General features: G+C 48.3%; 1 protein-coding gene across 4 annotated transcripts in view; it reads right to left on the bottom strand.

Annotated features, from left to right (window-relative positions):
• The window catches only part of PPP4R3B (protein phosphatase 4 regulatory subunit 3B), a 455,240-nt gene that overhangs the window by 97,098 nt on the left and 333,056 nt on the right, over nucleotides 1–25,086 (bottom strand). For all 4 annotated transcript variants that reach the window (XM_085612383.1, XM_085612385.1, XM_085612382.1 and 1 more), the window contains exons 10-11: nucleotides 19,338–19,376; nucleotides 18,996–19,154 (exon numbers count right to left, since the gene is read on the bottom strand). In XM_085612383.1, coding sequence (XP_085468509.1) covers nucleotides 18,996–19,154; nucleotides 19,338–19,376 — 198 coding nt within the window. The remainder of the gene's footprint in view (nucleotides 1–18,995; nucleotides 19,155–19,337; nucleotides 19,377–25,086) is intronic.

Raw genomic sequence — 25,086 nt, 5'->3', positions numbered from 1 at the left:
AAAGGGGTGAGGTCACTGATTCATTCCCCGTTGATAGGGGAGTGGGTTGGGGATACTATTAAAGTCTGCCCAAAATGTTTAGACAAAGAAGAAACGGTTAGTCATTTGTTGTTTTTTTGCCCACTGGATAAAAAACCTCGTGCCATGTGGATCATACCTATTTGTAGACTTCTGGGTTTTAGGAAGCACGATGAGGCCCTAAGAATCCTCTCAACGGATTTATCGCAGCCAATAGCAATTGCCATGGCTAAGTTTTTAGGTTGGGCCTGGTCCATTAGATCTAGGGTGCCGCTTCAGGCTATCTGATTGTAATAGTCTCAGTTATGAAGACAGGCCAAACCACGTTATGAATTGTTTGGAATAATTTGAGCGTAAATGTATTTTAAATCAAATTTGTAGAACTAATTTACTCGGCAGTATTCATTGTTTAATTCCTTTTTAAATGTTTTAGATTCAGATTTATTATCTTAAAACACTTGTTGTAATGTCGTGTTTCGCTTTTATGACAAAACTGTCGAATAAAGCATATGTATGATGATGATGCTACTCTACTACTCACTCACTACCACTCTCTACCACTCACTCTCTGCTTCTCTACTACTCACTCTCTACTACTCACTCTCTACTACTCACTCTCTGCTACTCACTCTCTGCTACTCACTCTCTGCTACTCACTCTCTGCTACTCACTCTCTGCTACTCACCCTCTGCTACTCACTCTCTGCTACTCACTCTCTGCTACTCACTCTCTGCTACTCACTCTCTGCTACTCACTCTCTGCTACTCACTCTCTGCTACTCACTCTCTGCTACTCACTCTCTGCTACTCACTCTCTGCTACTCACTCTCTGCTACTCACTCTCTGCTACTCACTCTCTGCTACTCACTCTCTGCTACTCACTCTCTGCTACTCACTCTCTGCTACTCACTCTCTGCTACTCACTCTCTGCTACTCACTCTCTGCTGCTCACTCTCTGCTGCTCACTCTCTGCTGCTCACTCTCTGCTGCTCACTCTCTACTGCTCACTCTCTACTACTCACTCTCTACTGCTCACTCTCTACTGCTCACTCTCTACTGCTCACTCACTGCTGCTCACTCACTGCTGCTCACTCTCTGCTGCTCACTCTGTACCTCTCTGCTACTCACTCTGTACCTCTCTGCTACTCACTCTCTGCTACTCACTCTCTGCTACTCACTCTCTGCTACTCACTCTCTGCTACTCACTCTCTGCTACTCACTCTCTGCTACTCACTCTCTGCTACTCACTCTCTGCTACTCACTCTCTGCTACTCACTCCTAGTATCTCCACTACTCACTCACTATTAGATCTGATACTCTGCTGCTCTCTACTATATACTATGCTATAGTACTCTCTCTCTACTACTCTCTACTACTCTTTTCTACTCTCTCTCTACTAATTACTCTCTAATACTCATTACTACTCACTCTACTACTCACTCTACTAGTCATTCTCAACTAATCATTCTCTACTACTCTACTCACTACTCACTGTCTAGTCACTCTTTACTACTCTCTACTGATACTCTCTACTAGTCACTCTTTACTACTCTCTACCGATACTCTACTACTCACGCTAATACTCTACTACTCTCTACTACTCACTCTCTACTACTCACTCTCTACTACTCACTCTCTACTACTCACTCTCTAATACTCACTCTCTAATACTCACTCTCTAATACTCACTCTCTAATACTCACTCTCTAATACTCTCTACTATTCTCTAATACTCTGCTACTCACTCTACTACTCACTATACTACTAAATACTACTCCCTCTATACTACTAAATACTACTCCCTCTATACTACTAAATACTACTCCCTCTATACTACTAAATACTACTCACTCTATACTACTCACTCTATACTTCTAAATACTACACTCTATACTACTAAATACTACTCACTCTATACTACTAAATACTACACTCTGCTACTCACTGCTACTCACTCTGCTACTCACTCTATCTACTCTATACTACTCACTCTCTACTACTCACTCTCTATTGCTCTCTACTACTCTCTACTACTCACTCTACTACTCTCTCCTACTCACTCTACTACTCACTCTCTACTACTCACTCTCTACTACTCACTCTCTACTACTCACTCTCTACTACTCACTCTCTACTACTCACTCTCTAATACTCTCTACTATTCTCTAATACTCTGCTACTCACTCTACTACTCACTCTATACTACTAAATACTACTCCCTCTATACTACTAAATACTACTCACTCTATACTACTCACTCTATACTTCTAAATACTACACTCTATACTACTAAATACTACTCACTCTATACTACTAAATACTACACTCTGCTACTCACTGCTACTCACTCTGCTACTCACTCCATCTACTCTATACTACTCACTCTCTACTACTCACTCTCTATTGCTCTCTACTACTCACTCTACTACTCACTCTCTACTACTCTCTCCTACTCACTCTACTACTCACTCTCTACTACTCATTGTCTACTAGTCCCTACTACTCTAATACTCTACAAACTCGCTACTACTCACTACTACTCTCTAGTCTCTACTACTCACTCTATTACTCACTCTCTACTATTCACTCTACTATACTACTACTTACTCTGCTACTACTCACACTCTAATACAACAACTCACTCTCTAATGCTCCCTCTACTCTCTACCACTCTCTCTACTCTCTAACTCTACAGCTCATAAATACAAATATATGCAGGCATACATATACATATATATGCATGTTATGTACATAAAAGTTTGAAAAACACTAATACAAGCAACGCTAAGACACAGCCGATTTACAAACACAATTGCTTAAACTTAAACGAAGGCGAGACCTATTGCATTTTCAATGCTGGTCAAAATTGGTTTTAGCCACACTGCAAAGCATCTGCACTGCTGTACTGCATGGCTACAAAACATTGCCAAAGCTAATAGCCCTCACATGTGAGACCTACTGGCCAAGCTTTTAGCTTTGTTTTTGGAGCAGGGCGGCCCCGAGAGGAGCGGAGCAGGGCGGCCCCGAGAGGAGCGGAGCAGGGCGGCCCCGAGAGGAGCGGAGCAGGGCGGCCCCGAGAGGAGCGGAGCAGGGCGGCCCCGAGAGGAGCGGAGCAGGGCGGCCCGAGAAGAGCGGAGCAGGGCGGCCCCGAGAAGAGCGGAGCAGGGCGGCCCCGAGAAGAGCGGAGCAGGGCGGCCCCGAGAAGAGCGGAGCAGGGCGGCCCCGAGAAGAGCGGAGCAGGGCGGCCCCGAGAAGAGCGGAGCAGGGCGGCCCCGAGAAGAGCGGAGCAGGGCGGCCCCGAGAAGAGCGGAGCAGGGCGGCCCCGAGAAGAGCGGAGCAGGGCGGCCCCGAGAAGAGCGGAGCAGGGCGGCCCCGAGAAGAGCGGAGCAGGGCGGCCCCGAGAAGAGCGGAGCAGGGCGGCCCCGAGAAGAGCGGAGCAGGGCGGCCCCGAGAAGAGCGGAGCAGGGCGGCCCCGAGAAGAGCGGAGCAGGGCGGCCCCGAGAAGAGCGGAGCAGGGCGGCCCGAGAAGAGCGGAGCAGGGCGGCCCGAGAAGAGCGGAGCAGGGCGGCCCCGAGAAGAGCGGAGCAGGGCGGCCCCGAGAAGAGCGGAGCAGGGCGGCCCCGAGAAGAGCGGAGCAGGGCGGCCCCGAGAAGAGCGGAGCAGGGCGGCCCCGAGAAGAGCGGAGCAGGGCGGCCCCGAGAAGAGCGGAGCAGGGCGGCCCCGAGAAGAGCAGAGCAGGGCGGCCCCGAGAAGAGCAGAGCAGGGCGGCCCCGAGAAGAGCAGAGCAGGGCGGCCCCGAGAAGAGCAGAGCAGGGCGGCCCCGAGAAGAGCAGAGCAGGGCGGCCCCGAGAAGAGCGGAGCAGGGCGGCCACAAGCAGAGCGGAGCAGGGCAGTCCCGAGAGGAGCGGAGCAGGGCAGCCCTGAGAGGAATGGGTTTGTGAGGCATGCAATGGTGTTGTGTAAATTCTGTGGAGCGGAATTCTGTGGCGCCCTGCAAAATTCTGTGGCACCCAGCAAAATTATGTGGCGCCCAGTAAAATTCTGTGGCGCCCAGCAAAATTCTGAGGCTTGAAGTCCATTTGTCCAGTGAAGAAGAATTATATCATGGAGTAATAATTTTGTGGCATGGAATTAAGTGTTGTGGACTAGAATTATGTGGTGTGAAATTATTTGGAGTGGGATTGTGCGGAGTGGAATTGTGGGGCATGGAGTGCAATTGTGTGGGGTGAAAATATATGGAGTGGAATTCTGTGGCATAGAATTCTGTGGCATGGAATGGAATTATGTGGCATGGATTTGTATAGCAGGATGTGAAACTGTTGCGTTGAGTGACATGTGGCGTGAACTGGAGTTGATTTATGTGGAGGAGAATTATATGGCATTGGGTGGGATTATGTGGAGTGTAATTGTGTGCAGATCGTAGGACAGAAGACAAAGAATATGGGGATAGGTTTGGAAACACTGGGGAAAGAAAAACAGAAAAGTGAGGATGAAGGCAATAAATACAGGTAGTCAAACTAAACAGCTCCTGGTAAAAAGAAGAGTGCTTGTTTATAACGAAAACATGCTTGTGGAAATTTGCACCGACTTGCATCATGGACAAAGGTTGCATGAAATTTTCAACAGTGACTAGAGATATGATCTCAAAGTAATGAGCCCACAATAGAATTTGGCTTCGACATCTTGGAAACAGTTAGAGGCACGTGTTGCGTGACATATACGGGTGTGTTTTAAGAAAATAAAAGTAAGCCATGATTTAAATAAAGGTATTCTGGCTATTTACAAATGAGAAGCAATGAATATAAACATGTTTATGCTTTCAAAATATGTGCACGGTAAACAGCAGTGAAAGTACACCGTTGTTAAAATAGGGTAACAAGGTGCATTTAGTCACCCCAACAAAAAACATCTAAACAAGGTTCCCACCCAGTGACATTAACGGTGCAAATCGGAGTTACTTCCAACCACTAGGCTTCAAGTCAATGTTGACATTTTTTCAGTCAGCACAGTTTAATCTCCTCTCCACAGGTCACAGCATCAAAGCTTCACTAAGTGGCACATCTTTGAGCTGCCATAGAGAGCAAAATCCCTTCGAAGTCTGAATAAGGCATCATGCACTGAATTTAAAACCTTTATGGCAAAAAACAAGATGCCCAGTCAACTGAAGAGCAGCCTTTTTTCCCTCAAAGTTGGAGGCCTGGAGAAGTGTCTTTTACCTTTAAAACAAGATACACCAGGATGTCTAAAAGCAATCACACAGCACATATAAAAAAACATGCCGCATGTGTTAAAGTTGGAGATCTTAGTTAAGGGGACTAGGCAGACCTTTAACTGGAGCGTGCTCCAGATTTTCCACCACGGGGTAAATGTAAAATAAAGTAGGGCAAGCTTGAAAACTGCTATTGGTGTAGCCTAGGTGGTTTAAGAGGTGGGTGGGGGAACTGTATCAAGGAGCATTCATAGCCAATGGGAGGGCTTGGAGAACGCCACTATGGTCACTGGAGTGATTGACAGCAGTCTGGTCAGAGTAAGTGTATTGTCACTGGCTCAGTGTGGAAGTGCTAACAATTTCAAGCTCTGTAACATGCATCATGTGACCAAAATAGTTATCTTGCGCATATTGGTTCTATCAGTACAACAATTGGCTGACTTGAAGCAAGGCTTTGAAAATGTACTTATATAAGGGAACAATATGTTATGTTACTACATTTTGCTTTGATCTTATTCATCTCAATATTTCCACTCGATCCTTTATTTTTTCTCCACTATCTAACCGGTGAGCTGCAATCAGGATGAATGGTAACAGTCAAGGGCAGTGAATCTTTGTATGTCTGCAACTGCACTAATTATTCTGTACAAGACTAGAAGGGCCTGGGTAACCACTAGTTTTGCGTCTAATCCCTAGGAAGACAGATTTCTTTCCAGTAACTACCAAGAGGGCCATGTCCCCCACTTGCTGCTTTCATGATAGTGACAGATGTGATGGAGAACACTTCCAAGTTCACCCAGACAACCATAGTCTTGGTGTGGTGGTATAAACAAGAATGGTTTTCATCACTGTCAACACCAAAATAAAGCCAGGGTGAAGGTCTGCTCAAAGATATTGGATCCTGTTCAGGTAGTTTGAATTTCTTTCTTAATCTCACTATTATAAAGAGAACTAGTTCAAAGATAATAGTTGTAGAGGTCTTGTGCTGCACAGTATCAAGGAGGATAGTCCGCATCAACATGGAAACAAAAAACATGGAAACAAAAAAAAGAACACTAAAGTTTTTAGCTTGCCCGACTACAGTATTAAAAGTTCTCAACTCATCAATTAAAGATAGTGTTTAGAATGAAGACCAGTATCCTGAAGAAAAACTGCTACAGCTTGGATGGTTTCTGTGTTTCACGAAAGGCAAAATCACTTCAGTTAATGAAAAGTTAATTTAATTCTAGGATCCTTGCGCAGCAAGATGACAAACTATCTTCCTGCAGTATGAATTTATTGGCTGTGTGTAAAATGCCTGCGGCTTTCTCAGTCCAGGCTTCCTGAAACACTTGAGGTGCAACCCAGGAGTTTTACCAGTCAACCTTTTGTTGAACCGTCTTGGCACCAAAAACAATTCCACATTTAGATGATGACATTGGGTCTCCATGGCAATGCACCTATGACATGGATCCATAGTTTGATAGAGATAACACTCCATATCAACGGTTATTCCAATGTTTGTGTACACAGCTGGGAGCCAGTGAATAGTATCTTACCAGGCAATGCTGAAGAATATGGATTACACTGTGGTGGTAATTTTATTAGAGGTGGTTGCCCAAGAGCACGGAGTTGGAAGACAACCCTATCCGAAGCTTATTTAGCCAAATTCCAATGTCACATCCTATTTTAGCTTTATTCTCTTACGTGGGCAAATACCAAACAAGCAACTGAGGACTGTTCTGGACAAACTGTGTAAACAATCAGTGCTCTTTCACAAGAGACTGTCCGGGAGGACTCCTACACAATCAAGTGTGGTATCTATTTATTGTGCCACTTAACTGGCATTCCACAAAACTGAAAATATTTTAACACTAATTCGTACATATAACAGAAGGAAGGTTTTTAAAACAATGTTCAATGTTTTAAAAAGACAATAAGAGGTCAATAATTATCATTTGGTTTTGTATTTTAACTGGAAACAGAAGCTGGGGAGAGGATATGGACTAACGGCTAGTGCGCCCTCAAAAATGGGGAACCGGATTAGAGTACCAGCAACAACGCTTAACATCCTGTGATTCTGGGCAAATCACTTAATCTCCCGGGCCTAACAAAAAATGAATGTGTCCTTCGGTAACACAACTGGTGCTCATATAAAGTGCTCCGATACCTTTGGGTCAAGTTCGCGCTATAATAAAACGGAGGGGAAAAAAGGTAATTTTACGCTTGGCCAAAATAATATAGGTCCTTTCAGGCACAAAAGTATAATTTCATATACTGTGCACCTCTACCTAGCTAGATTTAATGAGCTACTTACCTTTGGTACCGCCCTATCTGGTAGAGACATGATCTAGCCGCAAATGCCTTAACTTTGAATTTCCTGGCATCAGACTGGATTCGAAAAGTTTTTCATCCAACAATGCCCTTGCATGGCGGTAGGTTTGAATAGTCGTCGCCGGCGTTGTGACGTCCACATCACCTATATAGGCTCCACTTCGGCACACTGGCGTCAGTTACTTTTTACAACTTTCCATGCCAGGAGCACGAAATGCACGGACATTGGAGTGTTTAGAACTGGGGTCCTGAAAGGAATCAGCCCTAACCCTAAAAACCTGTCCGTAGTGTGGGGAGGATGGGCGGGTCGATATGGAATCTGCAGCTAGATCATGTCTCTATCACATAAGGCGTTACCGAAGGTAAGTAACTTGTCCTTCTGATAGAGACTTCTAGCTGAAGATTCCTTACCTTCAATAAATACACAAGCAATACCACCCCCTATGAGGGATTGCGGACCAGTTTAGACCAGGGAAGTCCTGCAGTATAGAGATGCCAAAAAGGCCGTCCTTTTGGACTGGACTGTCCAGGCAGTAGTGTTTGGTAAACGAGTGCAGAGATGCCCACATTGCTGCCTGACAAATGACGAGGACTGTAACTCCATGTTGCAATGCTGTGGTAGAAGCCCTAGCTCTGGTGGACTGAGCCTTTAATCCTTCAAGGGGCTGCTTTTTGGCTTGAGCATAGCAAATTTTGATGCAGATGAATACCCATCGTGAGATAGTCCTCTTCTGCACCAGACAACCTTACTTTGATCCAATGTACCACACGAAGAGTTGGTCACCCACCCGGAACTCTTTAGTGAGGTCAAAGTAGAACAACTGCGCTCTTTTTAGGTCCTGATGGAGTCGATCCTCTTCTTTAGAGGGGTGCTGAAGAGCTTAGAAAGTGGGCAAGGTGACAGATTGCCCCACCTGGAATGGCATTACACTTTCGGTAAGAAAGAGGCCCTAGTACTAGACACCAACTTATCAGGGAAGGTGTTCAGGTAAGGAAGCTTGGATGACAGAGCCTGCAATTAGCTCACCCTTCTGGCAGAAGTTATTGCTGCTGAAAAAGCTGTTTTGATGGTAAGCAGCCGAGGGGGCAGTTGTGCAGAGGTTTGAAAGGAGCACACATAAGGAAGGTGAGAACCAAATTAAGGTTCCACTGAGGTATGATGAAATGGCAGGTGGGATCATATGTACAAGCACCTTTAAAAATCACAATAGATGATTTAAATTAAGTGGATTGGTCTGGCCGCCTCAAGAAGGCAGACAGGGCTAAAAGATACCCTTTGATATTGCCCAGAGCAGAGCCCTGCTGGGCAAGGGTCAAAATAAAAAGTAGAGCTTGAGAGAGAGGAGCAGAAAGAGGATCAGTAGATCGTTCTATACAATACTTTACAAATTTGCTCCACCGGCAGGTGTATATGGTCTTGGTAGAGGGAAGCCTGGCTGCCAAAATAACATTACAGACTTCGAGAGGAAGGTCGAATGCTATCAACTTCCACCGCTCAATTTCAAGGCAAGAAGGCGTAGAGTTGACCGGTTTGGGTGGAGGACCCTCCCCTACTGCTGCAACAGAATATCCTCCCAAAGAGGCAGCCTAAGGGGAGAATCAATGCTCAATAGGAGAAGCTCAGGATACCAGACTTTCAATGCCCAGTCCAGAGCAAGAAGAATGATTTTGGCCTGGTCACTCGTGAGCTTTAGCACTCTAATGGATGGATTTAACCCAGATCTTTTGACTGGGGGAGAATGTTTTCATTGTCAGCATTCCGTCCATTTGTTTGCTGTAACACTTTTCGCCCTAAGTGGGATGGGTATGCCCAGACGTGGGTTCCTTGCTCACTGTGCCACTGGATTCAAGCTAGCCTGGCTGAAGAAGGGTGACATACCCTGAAATCAGTCCCAGGATGGTGGTTTGCGGTCCAGGGAGGACCTGGCCTGGCAGTTCGGTCTGGACTGTTCCCATGGGGCACAGGGTCAAGACTGATTTGCATATGGCTGGGTCCAAACTGGGTTGGCTTACTGGGCAAAAGAACGATAAATTTAACCCAGATCTTTTGACTGGGGGAGAATGTTTGTATTGTCAGCATTCCGTCCATCATTTGTTTGCTGTACTCCGTCAGGAGTGGTATGAGCAGAAAGGCGCATAGAAGGACTGAGCTACACTCGAGAAGAAAAGTGTCCGAGTGAAAGCCACCTTGGAAACTTCGGTGCGCAAAACTGCTGAGACTGCGCGGTCTCTGTGGAGGCGAACAGATCTAACCACAGCTCTCCCCACTGATGAAAGAGACCTTGCACCACCTCAGGATGGAGAGGACATTCATTATCCACTAGGCATGGACGGCTGAGTTTGTCCACCCTGGCGTTCAGAGAACCTGCCAGGTGTAGAACCACCAGGGATGTGCCCTGCTGTGCCTCTTGACAAAGGGTCCACGACCCCACATGACAGTGGTGTTGTTCATAAACACTTGTTCCAGCTTTGCCTGATAGAAGGAATAAAGGCTTTCAATGCTTTCATTCGGGAGGATAAGTCAGCTTTGTCCAGAACTGCTTTGATGAAAGAGCGTCTGAGAGGGAGTCAGGTGTGACTTCAGCACGTTGATAGTGAACCCCTGCAAATGCAGGACGTTCGATGTAGTCGGGAGGTGGGAAATGACAGCCTGGGCTGAGCTCGCCTTTAACAGCCAGTTGTCGAGATAGGGGGAAGACTGGCACCCCTGATCTGCGCAGATGAGCTGCGACCACCACTATCAACTAGGTGAACACCTGAGGAGCGCAGGTAAGGCCAAATGGGAGCACTGTAAACTGAAAATGCTTGTGTCCTACAGTAAAACAGAGGTAGCGCTGAAGAGCCGGCAGGACGAGAAAGTGAAAATAGGCAACCTGCAAAGTCACTGACCGCAATGCAAGGCTGGCGTAAGAAAATATTTCCTTGCCTCAACTATCCAGCCCATTGGATTCCCTGCCCAGGGGTGCAGAGGGAAGACCTTTTGTGAGGTAGAGGCTTGAACCACCAAGTTCTCGGGGTCAGGAGGTTGGTGAGAAAATGTGGGTTGCCCGGTGCAGGGCGACGGCAGCGGGTTAGTGTCCTATTCACAGGAGCCCCTGTGCTGGGCTTGGACCAGGTTCCCAGAAGGACATCAGTCAAGGACTCGTTGAATGGCGGGTGGGGTTCCGAGGAGGAAACACCAGACTGCAGGACCTCCGTCAAGATATTCATCTTCCACCAAAGGGAGCTAAGAGGTACGGGACCCTCAGCTGCCCTTACCACCATAGCATATGAAACTCCCTCCTCCAAACCACGGTAGGGGAGAAATCAGGCTAGATTCTGGAGAGGTATCCAGTCCACTGACCTCACCTAATTCCTCATACCAGTCCAGTTTGTTCAGGCTGGTCTTGGAAAGGGTCCAGAAACCCCTCCGAATCTTCCTCCATTCCTAGCCCCTCAAAATAAGGCTTAAGAACAAACACAGGATCCAAGCGTGCTGTCAGCATCGGAATTAGCGTTGGTAGGAGCTGATCCGGCTCTGGGTCGTTTAGGATAAGAATAGGGCTGGTACCGCCAGTGGACGCTGGTGGCTTTTGGAATCTTGCCGATGGGGTCTATGCAGGTTGCAGAGGTCCGGCCAGCATCGGTCCGGATCCACCACTGGATCCATTGGGAGACATCGGGGACAGAGTTGCCGGCGTCGAACCAGATGGAGCCCCCTCTAAGCCTCAGGAGCCCGAAGGCATGACAGGAGTTTCAGGCCACCAAAATATGAGGCACATGGTGTTCTAAAATTCTTTGAGCTGGGTGGAGGTCGCTCCGGCTCCCGGGAAGGCAAGGACGCACGGAGCCGACCCAGGCACAGGAGCCTCAGAAGGAGGCCTACAGAGCCAAGACTCCTCAGTCCCTTCGGAAGACGGACGGGGAGAATTTGAAGCACACTTAGACTTCTTGTGTTTCGTATGTCTCTTACCGGACTGACTGGACTACTTCGAATGGGAGCACGAGGACTTAATATTCCCGCAGCGGTACTAGGACCTTCTTCTCGACCAAGAACGAGCCCTACAGAGCGAACTCATGCCGACCTCCAGGCCGCAAGTAGCTTTAGGGACCACTCCCTCAAAGATTTCAGAGCAATGGCCCAGCAGTCAGAGCACAGCTGAGTCGTGCTCCAGGCACCAAAGACAAATCAAGTGTGGATCCGCCACTTACATGACGGTATGGCAGGCGCCGCATGGTTTGAATCCAGAAGTCTGACATGTTGGAAAGACCTAAACACCAACAGGAAAAAAAACAGGAAAAAAAAAAAAAATCAACAAAACCTTAAAATCTGTGAAAAAGTGATAGCCAGTAGCTCTCTTGCAGAGTTGGCTGGCACGGAAAGAAAAGAACTGACGTCAGCACGCAGAGGTGGCACCTGCATAGGTGACGTGGACGTCACAACTTCAGGGAAGAAGCGAATAATGTTAGGCAGAGCAGACCGGCGCCCCCCACAGGCATGCAAGGGTACTGCTTGAATAAAAACCTCTATCTTGTCGGAGGGCTGGGAAATTTAAAGGTAAGGAATCTGCGGCTAGAAGTCTCTACCAGATATAGTATGTCAGAGTAAAAAGGGAAGCAAGAAATCATATAGCATTTATAAAAAAGTGACAATGGTCCAGAACAGAACTTGTCCAAATAATTAGTAGAGTGCTTTCCAGGGAGAGAGATTTTCTGGTAGACCAATAAAACTTAGCAAACAAAACAAGAGTGACTATTTGCAAAATACTTGGATAACGGTGAAAACTTTGGGTACACAGTTACTCAATTCAGTGTCTCTAAGCGATGGGGAGATTTTATAATGAAGGAGGCGTACATCTTCAAGATGGCTATCTTTAGAGGTAAGAATGTGAAACAATGTGACTTTGATGCAACAGTGGCAAATATATTGTACCCTCTACAGTTGCATGCAAAAGTTAACATTTGGTTATGCCTCACCTCTGCGCCGATAATAAACAGACTGCTACACTGCAATGTGATATGCATAAAAGCTGAAGAATCAAATACCAATATAAACCTCGAGCTAATGCCCAGGTCTTTATGTTATTTAACAACGCCGATAATGAACAGACGGCTACATTGCAATGCGATATGCCTAAAAACTGAGCCAACCACATATAAAAATCTTGAGCCAATGCCCCTTCAGATGACGCGCTAGTAGCGAAACGTCACCAAATACGCTGATTACATGGGGCTTAACCCCACTCACCCACATCCTCCACCACCGAATTAGTATCGACTGTCTCAGGTAATAAGATGTATCTATTCACTCTGTGCTTGACTATACCTACACATAGCGATTACCTTTATAATATGGATCTACCAAAATGCATAATAGGGAGCAACCCCTGGGTCCCTATTTTGAGCACAATTCGGGGTTAAAGAATTGCCATTTTTTGGTTGCTTATTTGTAGTCACATAATTTCTTCATTGAGCACAATTGAGTTCCTTCATCATTGTTAAAAGACATCGTGTTGAATATACATTAAGTGATAGCATAATTTGAAGAATGCATAAAACAACATTCTTATTTATTTTTTTCCTTCCCTTTTTTAACAGGTACTAATTGACCATATTTGAGTCAGGTGAGCTACAGCTTGATTCCTTGAGACTGTGACAAACACACTGCTTCATCACTCTACTTCGGTCCAGAAGAAAGCCCCTCTGACCCTTTTTTCAATAACTTACACAAACTTTGCAAACCCTGGTTACTCAGGTCAAGTGATCCATTCTCTTTTGATATTGAATACTAATGCAAGGAAGCTGAATGGATTACAATCCCTTCTTTCTCCCTCCTCTTGATTTAATGAACAAGTTACTTACCTTCGGTAACGATGTATCTGTAAGAAACATTAGTTAGTTAGATTCCTCACCTTAGAATATCCCCAGGCGTCAGGCTGGATCCGGAAAGATTTTTGTAGCAATAACCCTTGCGCGTCGGTAGGCGTCGTCTGCGGCTCCGCGTCCGTCGTCGGAATGACGTCGGAGTACTTAGACGCCGCCCTCGCGCGCTGACGTCAGTTCTTATACATAGCTTTCCGCGCCAGGGACGCTGAGCCATGCAAGAGACCGACACTGGTGCCAAAAAATCTAGGACCCTGAAAGGGAGAACCTTAACCCTAGATGTCGGTTCGCAGAACGGGGAGGCTGGGTGGGTCGGTGAGTACTCTAACTAACTAATGTTTCTTACAGATACAACGTTACCGAAGGTAAGTAACTTGTTCATCTGAAATAAACACGTTAGTTAGATTCCTCACGTTAGAATAGATACCCCAGCAATACCAACCCCGGAGGTGGGGCTGCGAACCAAGATCACACCAGAAAGTCCTGGAGAACAGAACGGCCAAAGCGGCCATCTCTCCGGACTTGGCTGTCCAGGCAATAGTGCTTGGCGAACGTGTGCAGTGAAGCCCACGTCGCCGCCTGACAGATGTCCTGCAAGGGGACTCCCCGTCCCAGGGCAGTTGTCGCCGCTGTGGCCCGGGTGGAATGGGCTCTCAGCCCAACAGGAGGGACCTTTTTCGCCAAGGAATAGCAGAGTTTAATACACAACACAACCCATCGCGAGATGGTCCGTTTGTGCACAGCTTTACCCTTCTTAGCACCTACATATCAAACAAAAAGTTGGTCGTCCACCCGGAACTGTTTTGTGCGGTCCAAATAAAAGGACAGCGAACGTTTTGGGTCCAGACGGTGGAGCCTCTCTCCATCTTTTGAAGGATGCGGAGGCGGAAAGAAGGTGGGCAGCGTGACAGATTGCCCGATGTGAAAGGGAGTCACGACTTTAGGAAGAAAAGAGGGACGTGTCCGGAGGACAACCTTATCCGAATGAACCGAAATGAAGGGAGGCTTAGCTGACAGAGCCTGGAGCTCACTCACCCGCCTAGCGGAGGTGATAGCCACCAGGAAGGCAGTTTTCAGAGTCAGTAGACGAATGGGACAGTTGTGAAGGGGCTCAAAGGGAGCGCACATCAGAAAAGTGAGAACAAGGTTCAAGTCCCACTGAGGCATTACGAATGGAACAGGAGGGAACATATGAATAATGCCCTTGAGAAAACGTGAAACAACATGGGACTTGAAAAGAGAAGGCTGATCAGGAAGCCTTAAGAAAGCAGAGATTGCAGCAAGATAACCCTTCAAGGTGCCCAGAGCAGAGCCCTGCTGGGCTAAAGAAAGAAGAAAGAGGAGAACCTCAGAAAGAGGGGCAGAAAGGGGATCCACAGCCTTTGCTGTGCACCATGCCACAAATTTGTTCCACCGGCAGGCGTATAACGTCTTTGTGGAGGGACGCCTGGCTGCCAGAATGACATCACAGACTTCAGGAGGCAAGTCAAATGGCATCAACTGTCGCCGCTCAATCTCCACGCATGGAGGTGGAGGCTGGACAGGTTCGGGTAGAGGACCGTCCCCTGCTGCTGCGACGTATCGGGAGATCGATGGACATACTGAGTAGCTCGGGATACCAGTACCTTTGTGCCCAATCCGGAGCCACCAAGATGACTTGGGCCCGGTCGCGCCTGATCTTCTTCAGCACTCTGGGCAGAAGTGGTATAGGCGGAAAGGCGTACAACAGACCGCAACTCCACTCATGACGAAAAGCGTCTCCGAGCGAGTGCCGCCTTGGAAATTCCAACGCGCAAATCTGCTGACATTGCGCGTTCTCTTCGGTGGCGAATAGATCTAACCAAGGCTCTCCCCACTGCAGAAAGAGACCTTGCGCCACGTCCGCGTTCAGACGCCATTCGTGATCCATCATGCACCGGCGGCTGAGTTAGTCTGCTCTGGCGTTCAGAGAGCCCGCCAGATGTTTAACCACCAAGGTGATGCCCTGATGTTCCAGCCATGTCCAGAGGTGCAGAGCCTCCTGACAAAGTGTCCACGACCCCACCCCGCCCTGTTTGTTGCAATACCACATGGCGGTGGTGTTGTCCGTGAACACCTGCACGACACTCCCCCGGAGAGAGGGAAGGAAAGCTTTCAGTGCAAGTCGGATCGTCCTCAGCTCCAATAAGTTGATATGGAGCAGAGTCTCCGCCGGAGACCAGAGTCCTCTGATCTCCGCCTCTCCCATATGGCCCCACCATCCCAGGAGGGACGCATCCGTCACTACAACATGCTCCGGTTGGGGTAGGGAGAGGGATCTGCCGCTGACCCAATCGCGATTTGTGAGCCACCACTGCAGCTGGTTCGCAGTGCCCTCCGATATCAAGACATGGTCGGACAGGTTGCCTCGATGCTGGGCCCACTGAAACTTCAGGTCCCACTGCAGAGCCCGCATCCGCCACCTGGCGTGAGGTACCAACAGGATGCAATCAGCCCCAGAAGCCGCAGCACCAACCTGACCGAAACCCAGGACAGAGGCCGGAAGATGGAAATCAGGGCCTGAATGTCCCGGACCCGCTGTTCCGGCGGATAGACCCGGAACTGCGCCGAATCGAGAACCGCCCCAATGAAAAGGAGCTTCTGGAAGGGACTCAGGTGCGACTTGGGCACATTGATGGAGAACCCCAGTGAGTGCAGGAGGTCGGCCGTAGTCTGGAGTTGGGAGACTACTTGCTTGGGTGAGCCCGCCTTCAACAACCAGTCGTCGAGATAGGGGAAGACTGGAACCCCTGATCTGCGCAGATGAGCTGCAACCACCGCCATCACTTTCGTGAACACCGGAGGGGCACTAGTGAGGCCGAAGGGGAGCACGGTGAACTGAAAGTGCTCCTGACCCACCGTGAACCGCAGGTAACGCCGGTGGGCCGGCAGGACGGGGATGTGGAAATAAGCGTCCTGCAAGTCCAACGCTACCATCCAGTCTCCAGGGTCTAGGGCAGCCAGAACCTGAGCTAAAGTGAGCATCTTGAACCCGTCCTTCCGGAGGAAGGAGTTCACGCTCCTGAGGTCCAAGATCGGGCGTAGGCCCGTTTGCCCTTCTTGGGAACCAGAAAGTAGTGGGAATAACAACCACGACCTACTTCTGGACCAGGAACGCGCTCGACGGTCTCTTTGGCCAAGAGGGCCGAAACTTCCTCTCGTAGAAGATGCAAATGAACCCCCGACATACGGTGGTTCAGCGGTGGCATTGCTGGAGGGGTCGTCTCGAAGGGGAGGGAGTAGCCCCTTCAGACGATTTGCAGCACCCACCTGTCCGACGTGATGGAGCGCCAGTGGAGCAGGTGATGGCGAACTCTGCCGCCCACTGGCGTTAAATGGGCCTAAAAGCTCGGAATAGGAGGGCTTTGAGGCGGATGCTGCCGGGGTGGATGTGGACTGACCGCCACGTTGACCTCCAGTACCGCCTCGGCAGAATCCACGTCCGTGACCGCGTGCAGGTTGGTTCTGCAGCCGGTGGCTGGGCGGACGTGAGGAGGCGCCCCTTCCTTGGCCATGAAAGGGACGAAAGGCGGAAGTTTGCGGCCGCGGGGCCGAAAGACCCAAGGACTTGGCCGTGGCCCGGGAGTCTTTGAACCGAGCCAGCGCACTGTCCGCCTTCTCACCAAAAAGGCGAGTGCCATCAAAGGGCATGTCCATGAGGGAACTCTGGACATCCCCCGAAAATGACGTGGACCTCAGCCAGGCGTGACGCCGAAGCGCCACCGTGGTGGAAATCGCCCGACCCAGCGAGTCCGTGGTGTCAAGTCCACACCGTATGGCGTGCCGTGCTGCATCTCGACCGTCAGCAAGTGCTTGAGCGAGTCGTGCCCGGGCCTCCAAAGGGCACAAGGGCAGCACGTCCTCCACCGTATCCCACAGAGTGGGAATAACGGTCCAAAAGGCAAGCGGTATTTAAAGACCGCAGCCCCAAACTCAGGGACGAGAACAGTTTCTTGCCAAACTGTTCCAACCTCTTGGATTCCCGATCCGGAGGAGCGGACGGGAAGGAGGATTGGGAGGTTGAGGCCTGGATAACCAGACTCTCGGGGGTGGGGTGTTGGGAGAGGAAACTGGGGTCGACCGGAGCAGGGCGGTGGCGCCGGGCAACGTTCCAGTCCACAGGAGGAACTGTGGAGGGCTTGGACTAAGAGCCCTGTAGAACGTCTATGAGGGCCTCATTAAACTGCAGCAGAGGCTCAGTGGTGCTGTCAGTTGAAGGACCTCTGTGAGGACGTTAGGCAACTCCAGCCCTAGGGCTTCGGCCGCCTTGCGCAGCACCACTGAAAAGGCTGCACCCTCCTCCGAGGCCACAGTCGGAGGAGAGATGAAACCAGCGTCCGGGGAGGTATCCAGACCGCTGCCATCCCCCAGTTCGTCTGCCCAGTCCTGTGAAAGTTGACCCTGGAGGGCCATAGGGTCCTCAGACCCCTCCCAGTCGCCCCCGTCATCCGATTCCTGATAAACAGGAGGAACAATCGAAGCCGGACGGTAGATGAAACGGTCATCCATCGACGTCGGGTGCGGCGCCGGGTCCGGACAGGGGCTAAACCGGAGAACGGCGTCGTCCGGAGACGGCGCCGGAGGTGGAACCGGTGTTGGCGCCGGCGGAGGAGGCTTCGTGATGTCGACCGGCGCCGACCGAGATCCAGGCCTGGATCCCTGGACCGAGAGCGGCGCGGAGCCGAGTGCCGAAGCTCGAGAAGCTTACGGGACCGCTCCCGCATAGCTTTCGACGTCAAGTCCTGGCAATCGAGGCACGACTCCGCGTCATGGTCGGCCCCCATGCAATAAAGGCACCGTCGATGGTGATCCGTCACCGATATCAGGCGAAGACAGGCGTCACACAGGCCTTGAAACCAGGCATCCTACCGGCACCAGAGTCGAGTCGATAGACCAAAAGAAGTCAAAAAAGTTAGTCAAAAAATGACTAGGGGTAAGCTCTTCCCGGATCGGCGCTTACTGGCGCGGAAAAAAGAAGAACTGACGTCAGCACGCGAGGGCGGCGTCTAAGTACTCCGACGACGTCATACCGGCGCACGACGATGGACGCGGAGCCGCAGACGACGCCTACCGACGCGCAAGGGGTATTGCTACAAAAATCTTTCCGGATCCAGCCTGACGCCTGGGGATATTCTAAGGTGAGAAATCTAACTAACGTGTTTCTTTCAGATATATATATCTTTAGAGGTAAGAATGTGAAATAATGTGGCTTTGATGCAACAATGGCAAATATATTGTACCCTCTACAGTTTCATGCAAGAGTTAACATTTAGTTAAGCCTCACCTCTTCAAACTTATTTCAGAACCAGATTACACTGCCAACTACAAAAACCACCATCATAAGTAGAAGGGGTTTTGACAGATCAAGCAAAACAGAAGGTAGAAGGTCAAGAGAATTTAATCACCATCGAGGAGAGCAAAAACAAATTCAATAATCTACTGCAATGAGAGAATATTTCAACATAACTTAAGCAAATGTAACCCGCTAGGTCAGGGGTAATATGAGGGGGGGGGGGGGGGGGGAGGGGGGGAGGGGGAAAGAGGTAAAATTAAAACCTGTTTCATGCTTTACTTACACAACGCTAAAAAGGTGTGCTTCGAATTCATTAATATTAGCACTCTCCTCAGCAAATCTTTGTTCATAATGTAATTTTTTATGTGGTAAGTGTGGTGTTCCACACAAAACGTAAGCAACTCCAGAATAAGGGCAAGCAACTGTGCTGTCTGATAGTTATCTAAAATAGAGGAAACAAAACAAATTCATATATTCAATACAATGCCATCTGCATTTCAATATTTTACACATTTGCTAAGGTCAGATGTTTCGTCCTAATGTGCAAAAACATTTACATAATAAATCTGTACATTTATATTATGTAGGTTCAATAAAGCCTCTCAAAATTTCCAAAAACGCTTACCAGGGCAAATCGTGCTACTGTCCGATCCAATAACTCCATCTGATGAACAAATACATAATTGTTAAACTTATTGATAAAGAAAAAATATAAATACATATTTTCAGATCAAGAGCACATAATACAACAGGCTGTAAATCTACACAGTTACTTTAAAAAACAGGTACGCAGGCTATTTTACTAATTTTCAAACACTGCCTATGCATTAAGGAGCGTCCCATCAATACAAACAAATCATGATTTCATAAGTTGAACGTGATCTCAGCCTCACCCCTCACAGAAGGCTTCTATTTATATATAATCATATATGTACTGCTTGAGGTAAACCTCAATTCTTGGAGGAGAGTGAACTGCATATGAATCTATGAAAGATGCCAACGTTGGAGACCACAGTTTCAGTTAAGTGGCTCATTTATCTCTAGCACTGGCTCAGAATAGTAAGCTGTATTAAAATTTCAATTAATTTTGTACACTCAGAGGATAGCAGGATGGAATAGACAGACTCACCTGAATTCGAACAGATGACTGAACTGTAAGAAAGTGCCCTCTTTTTGCATGGTTGCCACCACTTTTTTGCTAAACTGCTGATGTACTTTGACTGAGTGTGCCCTGGGCTCCTGCCAAACAGGTACCCAGGGCCTATGACCTTTCCCTAAAACTGCATTCAAAACAAAACCCAATTGGCACCCTCTGGCCACAGGTCAGCCCCTTGTAAATGATAACACAAGTACCAAGGGCACGGTGGCCAGGTAAGTGAAATTTTGAACTTTGTCCTGTGCTAAGAAGAAAGAACTACACTGACCAAGATGCTTAGAGGTAATGACGCGGAGACGTGAAGTCAGCGTGCTCCCACCACCTTCCCACAATTTAAAAAGGCTCCCTCGAGCCGCCTTGAGCTGACGAGCTCGGGAGCGCCTGCATGCCCAGAGTGGAATTATGCCTGAGAAAATTAAGCGGCAGCACGTCAAGCAACCTATGAACTCTTTCCCTACTGATGACGGAGAAATCCAGAAACACGTGTCTAGGGATACGCAAAGTAAATTATGGAATTGAGCCAAGTGAAATTTTGATCTTTGTCCTGTGCTAAGAAGAAAGAACTACACTGACCAAGATGCTTAGAGGTAATGACGCGGAGACGTGAAGTCAGCGTGCTCCCACCACCTTCCCACAATTTAAAAAGGCTCCCTCGAGCCGCCTTGAGCTGACGAGCTCGGGAGCGCCTGCATGCCCAGAGTGGAATTATGCATGAGAAAATTAAGCGGCAGCACGTCAAGCAACCTATGAACTCTTTCCCTACTGATGACGGAGAAATCCAGAAACACGTGTCTAGGGATACGCAAAGTAAATTATGGAATTGAGCCAAGTGAAATTTTGAACTTTGTCCTGTGCTAAGAAGAAAGAACTACACTGACCAAGATGCTTAGAGGTAATGACGCGGAGACGTGAAGTCAGCGTGCTCCCACCACCTTCCCACAATTTAAAAAGGCTCCCTCGAGCCGCCTTGAGCTGACGAGCTCGGGAGCGCCTGCATGCCCAGAGTGGAATTATGCCTGAGAAAATTAAGCGGCAGCACGTCAAGCAACCTATGAACTCTTTCCCTACTGATGACGGAGAAATCCAGAAACACGTGTCTAGGGATACGCAAAGTAAATTATGGAATTGAGCCAAGTGAAATTTTGAACTTTGTCCTGTGCTAAGAAGAAAGAACTACACTGACCAAGATGCTTAGAGGTAATGACGCGGAGACGTGAAGTCAGCGTGCTCCCACCACCTTCCCACAATTTAAAAAGGCTCCCTCGAGCCGCCTTGAGCTGACGAGCTCGGGAGCGCCTGCATGCCCAGAGTGGAATTATGCCTGAGAAAATTAAGCGGCAGCACGTCAAGCAACCTATTAACTCTTTCCCTACTGATGACGGAGAAATCCAGAAACACGTGTCTAGGGATACGCAAAGTAAATTATGGAATTGAGCCAAGTGAAATTTTGAACTTTGTCCTGTGCTAAGAAGAAAGAACTACACTGACCAAGATGCTTAGAGGTAATGACGCGGAGACGTGAAGTCAGCGTGCTCCCACCACCTTCCCACAATTTAAAAAGGCTCCCTCGAGCCGCCTTGAGCTGACGAGCTCGGGAGCGCCTGCATGCCCAGAGTGGAATTATGCCTGAGAAAATTAAGCGGCAGCACGTCAAGCAACCTATGAACTCTTTCCCTACTGATGACGGAGAAATCCAGAAACGCGTGTCTAGGGATACGCAAAGTAAATTATGGAATTGAGCCAAGTGAAATTTTGAACTTTGTCCTGTGCTAAGAAGAAAGAACTACACTGACCAAGATGCTTAGAGGTAATGACGCGGAGACGTGAAGTCAGCGTGCTCCCACCACCTTCCCACAATTTAAAAAGGCTCCCTCGAGCCGCCTTGAGCTGACGAGCTCGGGAGCACCTGCATGCCCAGAGTGGAATTATGCCTGAGAAAATTAAGCGGCAGCACGTCAAGCAACCTATGAACTCTTTCCCTACTGATGACGGAGAAATCCAGAAACATGTGTCTAGGGATACGCAAAGTAAATTATGGAATTGAGCCAAGTGAAATTTTGAACTTTGTCCTGTGCTAAGAAGAAAGAACTACACTGACCAAGATGCTTAGAGGTAATGACGCGGAGACGTGAAGTCAGCGTGCTCCCACCACCTTCCCACGGTGGCCAGGTAACGCCTCTAAGGGCTGCAGCACTTATAGTGCCACCTCAGAGGCCCTGTACACAGAGACACACACTGCCTTTGCAGGCTGCGTGTTTCGGTGCAAAACAAAGTGAAGAGTCGACATGGCACACATCGCTGGGTGCCATGCCTACAACCCACTGCCCTGGCATAGATGAGCCCCTCCTCTAGCTGGGTGCACTATAACAGTGGTTAGAGTACAACTGCATGAGCCCTGTACCCCTACAATGTCTAAGGCCATTCTTAGACATTGTAAGTGCAGTAATTACATTAAGAGGATATGGTGCTGGGAGATTGTCAAACTCCACAGTACCATAATGGCTTTACTGAAAACTGGGAAGTTTGGTATCAAACTTCTCAGCACATTAAACCCACACTGATGCCAGTGTGTGATTTAATGAAAAATGCACACAGAGGGCATCTTAGAGATTTCCCCCTGAAAAACGACCTAACACCAGTGTCCAGGCTGCTCACCAGCTGCCACCTCCGGACATGTTTCTGGACCCCTGGGTCGAGAGACTGCTGCTCTTGGGGGTCTCAAACAATGCACATCCTGTGACCAGGTGGATGGGCAGGGTCCACTAAGGGGAAGCTTCAAAAACTTGCCGGCTTTGTGAGTTTCCGCAAACCTTTTGCTGCTTCCAGCAACTGCCCCCCCCCCCCCCACCGGTTCCAACCCCCATTTTGGGTGGGAGAATCGGAGGGAAAACCAAGTGAGGAAGGGAGGTGTGCCCACTTTTGCCAACCCTACCCCTCAGGTGGGGGAGGTGAGGTGAAGCACAACTCTCCGTACCCGCCATCTTGCAGATGGGGGAGCCAGCCAACCAGAGAGGCATATGCCCCCCTCCCCTCCCAATGGAGGGTGGCATAATAGGGGGTGTACCCACCCCAAGGAAGGGACCCATTGGTCCCAACCTTTACTTACCTGTAACGCCCCTAAATCTAGTAGTTAGGGGCACCCCTAAACCATGCCTCCTCAGACAAGAACATTAAGAACCCCGAGGACATGCCCTGCCTTCCACAGAAAAGACTCTCGTCTCCTGTGAGCACCGGATTTGCTCATCCACAGAATCTGGCTGCAGCCAAATCCGCGAGTCTACACCACTCTTCACCAGATGCCCCCGGCCCGAGCTCGAGTGGCCCAACACAACAAGGTCTCCCCGGCAATCCTGACCGGAGATGTGGTTATCTCTGACCTGCCTCCACCCTCTCCACGACGCGACCGGAGGTGGTAAGAACCTGATGCCTAAAGACACCACTGCACCCAAAGTCCCACGGTCTTGAGTGGCCCAACTGACGGTGTCCCAGCATCCCCAGGCATCCCAACTTACCTCTCCAACTGGTGGTCACCTCCAGAAGATCTTCGTCCCGAGCCTGCAGTCTTAGTCAAAACAGGAGAATCCCTATTGAAACCAACAGTGCACCCTATGCCAAAACAGCACCCCGCCGCCCCTGCAGGTGTACTTTGGGTGCTAACTCAGATCCCGCTTTGCCCTGAGCCTAACACCAGGAGCTTTGCTCCCACAACCATGTGGCCTGCTCAAGAGCAGCCATCAACCGGAGGGCCCCTCTCCCTCAATGGATAACACTGTGCCTCAGCACTCTACACCCGGCCGCCCTAGTGCCGCTGACGGGGCTTTGAGAGTCCATCCTTGACCCTGTGGGAACCCTTGTTCTAACCCCAGAAACTCAACCCCAAAGACTGAGCACTTACCTGTTAACCGATAACTTAATTTCTCTCCATAGGAATACATTGACTGTTTTCCCTTGAAAAGTGTGGAGTTGATTTGTATGAAAACCTGAAAAACTACAACTGTGCAAAACTGATTTTACTTACTTTTTTCTAGGAAATGCCCCAGTGTGATATCTAGGCATATCACACTGAGTAGAAAAAGTAACTTAAAAAGTAATCTAAAAAGTAACTGAAGTAATTTTGACATTTTAACTTACCTGTATTTCAATCAGCTACATTTGAACCTGCATTCAATTGTAAAACACTGCCTAAGATTTTACAAAGCATTTATTTCACTTACATGTGACAGGTTGGCTTGGTTCTAGAAATCAAATTAATATATGTAAAATTGGTCTGAGTTCAGTCTCTAAGTGTGTGACATCATTTGCTGATTGAGTGTGTACAACAAATGCTTAACACTACCCTCAGATAAAGCTTTACTGCTCGCCCACACTACCACAAATAGAGAGTAAGGTGCTATCTACTTTTACCTCTGCCTACCTTTGTGGTTCAAGTAGACTGTGTACACTATACGTCATTTTCGTATAGTATATACAGAGCCAGCTTCCTACATTAACTGCCGGTCTCACTGCTGCACCTGTCTGCAACTGCTTCCAAGTGTTTCATGAAGGTGTCTGTTCCTCCACACAGCAGCCTGGCAAATGCATACTAATAGTACTCCCGCAGGGTGTTGATAAAGCCGCCATGCTCCTTGTAGAGTGGGCTTAAACTGCATCTATAGCTTTCATATGTTAAAAAGCTATTGCTGGAGCTACCCATCTCGATTTTCCATTTGACCAGAAGCCTTGTTTATAGAGCCAAACAAAGAAGAAACTCCTTCTCTAGGTCCCGTAAAGACGTGACCTAGGGAAGGATTTTCTTATTTGTTTGGCTCTAAATAAACAGAACTTGAGACATCTCCTGACATCTAGCGAATGTAGAGCTCTTTCTGCTTGATGTGTCAGATTCCTATAGAATGTCTTTAAGACTATAAGTTCATATAGTTGAAATCTGGTTTGTACTTTAGGTACAAACTTGGGATATAGTCTTAGGATTACTGTCTTTTCAGAAATGTAAGACAGGTTCTGTAATAGTAAAGGCCTGGACTTCATTACCGCTTCAACGATGTTATGCCCAACAGAATTGCTGTTTTCTAGGTGAGGTGTTTTAGATTTGATTTGTGAATTGGTTCAAACATATTTCAACTGTGAATGCACCGTACTAAGTTCCAAAAGTGTTCGTGATGTTCTAGGTGATGGGAACACCCTAATAGGCTTTTAAACTCTTTCACAATCCTGTGCGATT

The sequence above is a fragment of the Triturus cristatus genome, chromosome 6, assembly GCF_964204655.1.
Source record: "Triturus cristatus chromosome 6, aTriCri1.1, whole genome shotgun sequence".
Classification (NCBI taxonomy): Eukaryota; Metazoa; Chordata; class Amphibia; order Caudata; family Salamandridae; genus Triturus; species Triturus cristatus.
The sequence above is the reverse complement of the archived record's forward strand: the minus strand, read 5'-3'. Positions and strand labels throughout refer to the sequence as shown.